Here is a 9881-nt window from a genome sequence, read left to right as displayed (position 1 = left end):
TGTCTATGTGAAATATTAACTATCTGTCATAAATTTGCATTCATAGTTATGAAAGTCAAGAAAGTGGGTGGGGGGGGGGGAGAATTAACAACCAATTCAGAATCTTATCTGAACTTGTTGCCATTGTCCCTTACAATGGGGGGATAGCCCCTTCCCACCCCACCTGCTAACTAAACTTTATCACCACTAACCAATGAGATTGCTTTTTAACTCATTGCAACATATAAGAGTTTCATAAGGAGTATATTCTGTGTGTGCATTTATAATACAGCATCTCTGTACATTCAGTCTCGTTCTTAAAAACGTAGTTTTTTCTCTTCATTTTTGGCAGTTTTAGTTTTGTTTTTAATTAAATAACCGAGTGTGTTTTGGAAATGTTCGATCGGTGGTATTTTAGTGTAGATCAGTTAACATCTACGCCAAGTAGGAAACACGGAGTGTCCATCGAGAAAGAAATGAAGTATCGCCAACATGCTGCAGCCTTCATCCAGTCCATGGGAAATCGCTTGCTACTGTATCCTTTTTTTTTATATATATATATTTTCAAATGTATTAACTGGTGTTAATTATATTGTATTTTGTGTGAACCGGTATAACAGTTAACTAGTTCGTAAGTTTGCACGTTTTTTATGTTTTCTCGATGCTATTAACATGATTATATTTATATATTAAAAATTTCTAGTTTAGAAAAACGCGGGAGGAAAACTGCAACTAAATAAAAATTATGCATATAGTTTAAACGTTTTTAATAAATTAACGATAATAGCAGTGTACAAATTATTGTTATGATAAATGTGTGATACTAATATTTATAAATATGGTATACTAATAGAATAGTTAATTTTTTTTAATAGATTCTTTTTAATATCAAAATCCAGCACGTGTTTGCTTTACATATGCCTGTTTTGTTTACATTTATGCATTCTTTTTTTTAAATATATTATTTTTAGAACCACCAAAAGCCATAACATTAAAATTTAGGTGTTTATTTCTTTTTTGTAGTTTGAAATGCATGCGAGACGAAATATATGCTTTAATGTTTTGAGTGGATTTTCACTCTTGTTAAATTATATGGCAGTAATATACATCGGTACAGAGCAGTAACTTTATTTTCAGAGATTAATTAATATTGTCTTTAATTTGTTTTAAATGAAATTTCTATTTCTTTTAAAAATTTCTCTGATATGTAAGGGCTAGTTTTTCATTTAGTTTTATTTTGTAATAATACACGAGAGAAAGTGAGTTATTTCTTTAACTTTGTATTAGAGATCAATTGTGCATTAGTACTGCTATTGTTTTCATGCATAGATTCTACATGTTCCATTCTTTTGTGGAGGTTCCGATGTTAGTAAGTGAAAATTTGTTATTTTATTATCTATCTTTTAAATATATTTTTTTTTCTATTTAGTATCAAACCTTAATCTCTAGATAAAGTTTTTATTTGTGCTTAAATCAACTATAAGGTTAAAAATGCTAATAAAAGTATGATAATAATAATTTAATCAATTATAAGTTAAAATTATGTATTCGATTATTAATTTTAAACTATAGAATTTTGTGTTCTAACTAAGTTTGTAGCTGTTAAAATTTTCTCCATATTATTTTTTTAAATCCAGCTTTAATTGTGTTCTTGTTTATTAATTTGAGTTAAAAAATAACAAATTTAACAGACAAATGTATAAAATTTCCCGTATTAGCATAGCAAGAGATCTCTTAATACAAAATGAAAAAATTTATTAAGTGCTTCAATATGATAATGCTGTAAGATCAAACAGAAATAACTTTGTTACCTTACTAAAACTCTTACCATTGATATGTTTGAGTACAACAATTTTTGAGTTCTTCACATCTTGAAAGTTAGTGTAAGAAATTACCTTTAATGCTGAAAATAATTACTGACTTATAGCTTTAAATTTGAAATATGGCCACTTAATTTTAATTGATGCTATACGAAGGGAAATCCGAATTGTTAAAGGTTTACTATTTAATTTAAATAATGGGTTTTAAACATAATTCGTTTTTGAAAAGAGAGGTCAAAACTCATTAAATATGAATCGAAATTGAGTAAACTGAAAATCGGATAATATGAATAACTAAGTATTTTTGCATACATCAGAAACATTAAATTAATTTATATATTTTGAAATTTTTAATTCCAAAGCTTTCTACGAATAACGAAAGCACAGACATATTTATACAAAAAGAATATTTCACTAAATTTTGACAAATTATTATCTCTGTAAAACAATGGGCTTTTACGCTTTTTAATTTAAATAGGATGCAGAAAGCATGTTATTTTATATTTCGTGAAATTTATTTTGTGTTTTGTGATGAGAAAGAAAATTTCAAATCTTGTGAAAAGCTACTTTGTTTATTTCCCCCCCTATTCTTTAATCTCATTCTAACCATGTTCTTGCAGTTTCCCCCCCCCCCTTCATTTTTTAATCACATTCTAACCATATTCTCGCTCTTTTTTTGCAGAGACTGTCGGCGGCTGCCGTATTTCTAGCATCTAAAGCAGAAAGTCAGCAAAGGAGACTGGAACACGTGGTTAAGTTGTCCCATTGTTTAATTAATGGACATACGGCAACGTTAGATGTTCGCTCCACAGTAAGTACGATTGACTTACATTTTATTAATTGTTGTTTTTACTTTAGAATAATAGTATTAGAGTTAACTTAATCTTCATTAATCAGCTGAAACTGTATTCTTGTTTATTGATTTATGATGGTACTTGTTTGTTTAATGTTTGACGAATTTATACTATCTAAATGCGCATGGTTGAGCAACTTTATTATTTTAACTTTGAATATATGGTTTTACATTATAGGAGGTGTATCCAAGTTTTTTTTTTTTTTTTTTTTTTTTTTTTTTTGGAAGCATTTCTCTTTTTGTTTACTCCCTTTTTTCCGATTGCAGTGAAAATCTAAAAAAGTTAACTTTAATGGGGTTTTAATGGCCTAAATTCTAATTATTCTAAGTTTAATGTAAAATAATCATTTTCAGATTTATTTATATGAAGAATTTAGCGTATTTTTCTTATTACAAGGTTTTCTTTTTATAAACTCTAGTAGTTATTGATGAAATTACTTTTACCCTTAATTTTTTTTTAATAAAGATTTACAAATTCTCCGTAATATTTCAGTAATATAGCGAATACAATTATTTAAATTTATATATATTTATGAATTGATGAACAATTTAAACTGAACGGTTACCTTTGTATGCTTAATTTATATGTTTTAATTTTTTTTTTATTCGTTATCTATTTATTTATTTTTAGGGAACAGTTAGTCTATATTTGGTTACAGTACCAAAATTAAATAACTTTGATGTAACTGTTTTGAAATAATAATAATTTGCAATAATATCTTATTTTATTTTGTGAGTTATACATATATATATAAGAATTGAATTTCAATAGTTGTTTTCTAAGTTTCTAATGATTTTTTTTTCTCCATCCAGGCTTATCAGAAAAAGGAGCATGAATTAATTGCACTTGAACAAGCTTTGCTTTTGACTTTAGGTAATTTTAGCATATTTTTTTTTCTATTTATAATTATTTATATGGCAGATTTAAATGTTTTGGTAAAGAGTAAAGCCGTAATCCAACTCCAGGACATTCTAAATTTTGCAATCAACAATTAAATTTCTTGCACGCGTGAGCACTCGTTTTTTTTCCGTCACAGTTTTTACACCAACAGGCCGAAAACCTGAATTTACGGAATGAATTTGCAACACTATCTTCATAAATACGAATTTGTCTGCTACTTAACGCAGGCAGATTGTTATTGTAAAAGAACTAGTCCTTTAAATTTTATCCTTGAAAAAATTATGAATGAATTTAAATTAATGTTTTATCAATTTCATACAAAGATTCTAAAAAATGGAATAAATTAAACTGTAATCAAGCAAAAGAATTTTTTTTTTACTTTCTGTTCTTTGTGGCGTTCTATCAGTGAAGGCGTTCTGTTTTGTTTGACAGGAAAACGGATTTTAAAAAGAGAAGAAAAAGGACAATCTTTTGAAAAACAATAAAGGCCCATGTCGAACTTAAATATTCCCATCGCTTTATTGAGAGTTTTTTTATTTGTATTTCACTCAGTGTTTATTGATTGTTTATAATTTTGAATAGTTTTGTTTGTCTACAATATAGTATCAGATAAAATTGAGTTACTTTTTTTTCTTCCAGGATTTGATTTGAACGTTGACCATCTTCATCCCTATGTGGAACGGATTTGCAAAATGGTTAATGGTGAGTATTTTATTGCATTAATAAAGCTTTAACTTTAGTTTTGATTCTGGAGCGTTCTTAATAAATTTAACTGATTTAACGTGAATTGTCAAAAATGAAGAGTAATTCTTTTTTCTGTTTATAAATACAGGCGAAATCAGTTTAACTAGTTTTGTCTTATGATACTAAATTGAATTTTCTTGCAAATTCTTCAAGTTTATAGCTTTCAGAGCTAAAGTTTAATTTTGTGTTTATTTTTTTTACTGTGTTTTTTTACACACTAAATTAAAGAAATTTGATAAAAGCCAAAAATTCGAAGAATCTTTGAATTTAAGAAAAACTTCTTTTGTAATGTTTTAATCTATATTTTTACTATTATTTGGAGGGCAAAAAATTTAAATAATTTTTATGATTGTTAAACCAATATTTATTTAACATTTTCAAAAACACAATTTTTACTAGTTAAATAAATTATGATTCCTTTTCTAACTTTAAAGGTCTAATTCTAAAAATATATATATATATATAATATATGTATACTTTTGTTTTTAATTTTCTAAGAAATTTTGCTCAAATTTATTAAAAAATTCTTTTTTAACGTTTTTTAAGCAATTTACATTAGTAAAATGTGCCTTTGGGGTTAGTAAAATTGTAATTTTATCTTGCTTTAAAAAGATTATTTTATTTTAATTTTTTTTTTCTATTTACAGCCGGAAAAGATCTTACTCGAGTGTCAAACCTCATCGCTACAAACAGGTATGATATTTTATATTTCCCATGTATTTTAATCATACGTTATTTTTTTCTGTTTAACCTGATTTATAGAAATTTTGTTTCTATTGGGTTGGCAACTAAGGTCCCGTCTCTTTTTTCTCGAATGTTATTAAAAGTTTACTGTGAGAAAGGGCATTTCAATTTCTTCCCTTGTCGTTCGGCAAGAATTTTCGTCTAAAAGTTTAATCCACTCAATTTTCAACGAAATGTTCAGAATGAGGTACGTCTTTCAGATCAAATTTGACATTTTTAAATTTTCCATACGACTTCCTCAGCTACGGCTTTCTCTCCATGCACAGCACATATATTACGAGCAGCTTGTGCCGTCTCAGAACCTAGTTTAAAGACAAAAGAAAGAAGAAAAAAAAGGGTCGAAAATACTAGTTTGTCGGAACTTGGATATTCCATTTCAATATTTTGAAAATAATCACAAATTAACTCGAAAAAAAAATTTCAATAGAACAAATCCTCTTTTGAAGGAACTAAAACGTGCCACATACGCATGCAGAAAGCAAAAAATTTTAAAATAAATGGTGGGATCACATAATTTATAAATTTTTATTTTTGGAAACTACTATTTACTAATCTCTTATCTTTACTATTTGCTAATATTTTTCTTTTTAATTTAGCTTGCATCTGACCAACATGTGCCTCAAGTACAAGCCTAGAGTAGTTGCTTGCTTTTGTTTTCATTTGGCCTGCAAGTGGACTAATTGGGAGGTAAGATTTAAATGAGATGTTATTGACATTGACTCTAATTTATAATTTGATTGAATTATTTTCAGGAATTAATTCTTTATTGTATGAAAATAATGTATGCTTTAATTTTAAAAAAATTAATGGCTGTTTTAAAAAAAATTTAACACAAGCAGGAATTAATTTTTTCAGAGGTTTGTTTTTTTATATTAATCACAGTTTCTTAAGCTTAATTTCTTTTAATTTTCATAATAATGTGTAATGGAGATTGAAATATATTAAGATAGTAAATGTAGGCTGTTTTCAATAATGTAGTAATTTTTTACTCTTTTAATTTATCCTTTTTTTGTATAAAATAATTTTCTTTTACAATGATTATTAATTTTTATTTAGCATTTTAAAATAGGAAATTTTTTTTGTGCGACTTTAAATTATTTTTTTAATTTAAATTCTCTTTATCAAGAATTTTCGACGGTAATTTAAAACTGTATAAGAATATTTTACTTAGCACTCCGATATGTTATTATCGTTAAAAAGGGTGCTTCAATTTTTTAAGTCCAAGATTCCGTCTCTTTAAGATGGTTTTAGAAGAATACATGAAATTTATTGCAGAAAAGTGCATTGAATTACTCAAACTTGACAGTTCTTAGAAACAGTTGGAATACATAAAACTTTTAAAGCATACTGTGTACGTTTATTGTAAATTAAAAATTTATATCCAATAGCATTTACTAATATATTTAATTTCAGATATATTTTTTGAATGAAAAAAAAAGTTTTAGAGGAGAAATAATAGTTCAGTTTCAATTGAAACATCAAAACTCATATTTTTTCTGATTGTTTTCGTGTAACACGATTTCATGATGAATTGCATGAACTCAAATAATATCTCTGAACATTTGTACTTCACGTTCAGAACACTTATGTGTAATTAGAAAATATTTCATTTGCTTTTTAACTAAATTTCAAAATTGATTTCTAATTAATAAAATTAACAATTTAGTTTAATCTCAGCTAGCGTAGATTACTCCCAATTTTCTTTACTGTTAAAAGTAGTTCCGATAAAACTATTCTATTTAGTTTTGAATATTTAAGTACTGAAAGATTAAAACTCTTGCTAAATTTAATCCAATAATGTGTGTGTATATATAACACAATAAAAAGATATAAAAAAAAAGAACACAGATAAGTGAGAACACAGATTTTTTCTACAAAAATTAAGAAAAAATAATAAGTCTTATTTCCTGTGCATAAGCTGCAAGTACATAGAACCTATGAAATAAGTTAAAAATACAAAGAAAGCAAGAAAAATGTATTTTTAAAGAAAGAAAAATAATTGCTAAATAAATTATTTAAAAAAAATTTTTCTTTTAAATTAAGACTCTAAAATACAAAATAAGGAAAAGATAAGATCTCATTCTCATCTTACAGCATTATATCTTTTTCTTTTTTTTTCTCCGGCTTCTTAATTTTTTTAAAATTCTCAAAACTTTTTTAAGCAATTTATTTAGCAATAATTTTTCTTCTATCTTTCTCTCTATACACATAATGTTTAAAAATATGTATGGTATATTAAATTGCATTTCATTCTCTGCTTTAATTTTACAGATTCAACCTTGTTCAAAAGGAAAGGACTGGTTTCTTTATATTGATCCGAGTGTGTCTTATAAAACTTTGGAAGGTACGCATCTTTTCTTTTTTTTTTCTCATTACTTTTATTGATAACGTTTTTATTCCAATAAATTACAGGGAGGGATTTTGTGTAGCGTAACTTTTTAAGAATTAAAATTTCCGAATCTTATTTTGAGTCTTTATATTTTATTAATTCGTCTATTAGAGAAAATTTATAATGTAAAAATATTTCAACTCGTTCTCTTCCAACTTGATCTCTTCCATCTGCAGTCGAAACTGTTCTTGCATAATAGTTTTTCTTTCTTTCTTTTTCTAAGAAAATGTAATGTTTTTATGAAATAAGTGAACCGGTTTAGTGTTTTTAACTCTTGATAATTCCATTTAAAGTGTGAAAAAAACACGTAATAAAGATATATTTTTATATAATATGCTTTCAACAACAGATATTGTTGTGTTAAAAATGGTTATACTTTTTGTCTCGCAAACAATAAATTTGTTCCATTTTTATTAAGTCTAATTTGTCACTACATTTTAATTACAGTTTATAAGGGTCTTTTAATTTTATAGGAATCTCAGTTCTCAAACTCTCATTGCTTCTCCTTCGTCATTCTTTTTTCCCCTTTTAAACATCAATATCTTCCACAAAAACACAGAATATTTAGTTTTCAAAGCATACCATATACATAACATTATTGTAGCTTAATGTGAGAACATTTTATGAGCTTGTTAAAAATGGCAAAATGGACGATTACTTCGATTTAAAAAATAAGCGTCTGAACTTGGAAGAAAAAAAAAACTTTAACTTGAAGTTTACAGATTGCGTGACTCAATAATATTGAATAAATGAGAATTAACTGTAACATTATATAATATTATTCAAATAGGGAACAAAATTCGAACAAAATTTAGTTAAAATCACACATAAAAATGCTCTTCCAGCTCGTCAAATTTAAACTCTGTAGTTGCATTTCAGCGGGCTACAGATCAACCGCGTGTTTTCTTTGTTGTTTTTTGCGCAACAAAACAAAATATAACGTTAAATTGAATGCCCAATAAATCAGTTTTTAATATTTTGCTACTCAGAAAATTGAAGATCCATTTTTCTTTAATTTTAAAACTTCTAAAAAAGGAAAATCCGGAATACATGATGATGAATTAGGAGTCATGTCCAAAAATACGTAAGAGTCAGACATTCTGAAATTTCAAGAAATCAGTATTTAATGAATGTGTTCAAGAATATCAAACTGTTTGATATACTCTTTGTAATGATTTTCTCAATCGATTAAGTTTTATAGATATTTCAATGGTTTTTATTTTTTCCACAGGTCTTATTCATGAATTCCTCGATGTCGTCGAAATTAGTCCTCACAAATTAAAGCAGCGATTTGTTCAAAAGGTAAATTTGCTTCTTATTTATAAGAACAATGCTACGTTTTTTTAAATTTCCTTGTAGGCTTGTGTAATAGGTTTTCTCACAGAGTGATATTTATGTTATCAATATTTTATTTATAAGGCTTTGCTATTTTACTAAACTTGCATTTTTTTATGCTAAATGTAAATTATTCTATTATATTATGAAAGGAAATAGAATCTTCGTAACTTCAAAGTTTAAAGGAAACAAATTTTTTAATTGTATTCTAACTGTCTACGCAAAAACTGTAATTTCTATATTGGATATTCAACACAATATTATAATCATTTAAATAACTTCAACATAATAATTTAAATATAATATAAAATAATTTTTCAAGCTATAATAAATCAAGCTTAGTTATTACTCTCTCTCTGTCTGTCTTTTAAGTTGCTTTTGACATAAACTAAAGCACGAAAATAAGCGCCTATAAAATAAAGATCTTGAGAGAGGGATAAATAAATTTTCTGTCAACAATAAATAAATAGTCATAAAGCAAAAAAAGTAATAAAATTTCAGAAGAAAGCACTTGCATTTGCAACAACTTTTGAATAAATTCGTACTGCAAAAGAATCTATGTCCATGAACAAAAAATCCAATTCGAATATTTGAAAAATGGTTAATATATATATTTTTTTAATTTGTATTCGTTCTATTATTTTATTTTTTTTAAAGTGCTGAAACCACTGTTTGAAAATATTCCTCAACTTTGCACATTTTCAGACATAATATTATACAAAACTTATGTAAACCAACTACATTTTCATACTTGAGATGCTTAATGTATTTTTTTCCCCTGATTTTCGTATAAAAATTTTAAAAACTATTTACATATCAATTTTAAGCTTACGCTTTTTTTTTATTATTATAATCTAAGTATAGTTTAAATAAATTTTACATATGAATTTTGACAATGACTGGTAATTTTTTAGGAACCCCATATATTCCAAATTTAACGTACTTACAAGAGATTTAAACTGAAATTACATATCTAGGAATTTACTTTTAAAACACCAAAACTTAGTCTAGTTTTTATTTTTTCATGTACTGACGCATTTATATGTAATCTATATTTTACTAAATATTACATTCTTTTCTTTGTGATAATTTAAACCCTTTGTGCTTTTTCAAATA

General features: G+C 26.0%; 1 protein-coding gene across 1 annotated transcript; it reads left to right on the top strand.

Annotated features, from left to right (window-relative positions):
* The first annotated feature begins 374 nt into the window (after window positions 1-374).
* Window positions 375-5777, top strand: LOC147813199 (cyclin-T1-like). The gene is made up of 7 exons (XM_087158470.1): window positions 375-514; window positions 1267-1348; window positions 2482-2610; window positions 3466-3526; window positions 4193-4255; window positions 4945-4990; window positions 5638-5777. The coding sequence occupies exons 1-7, from the start codon at window positions 375-377 to the stop codon at window positions 5741-5743; spliced, it is 627 nt and encodes a 208-aa protein (XP_087014596.1). The 3' UTR covers window positions 5744-5777.
* The last annotated feature ends 4104 nt before the right edge of the window (window positions 5778-9881 follow it).

Source organism: Parasteatoda tepidariorum, chromosome 3 (assembly GCF_982258835.1).
Source record: "Parasteatoda tepidariorum strain Cologne lab strain chromosome 3, Ptep-v5.0, whole genome shotgun sequence".
In the NCBI taxonomy this organism is placed as follows: Eukaryota; Metazoa; Arthropoda; class Arachnida; order Araneae; family Theridiidae; genus Parasteatoda; species Parasteatoda tepidariorum.
The sequence above is the reverse complement of the archived record's forward strand: the minus strand, read 5'-3'. Positions and strand labels throughout refer to the sequence as shown.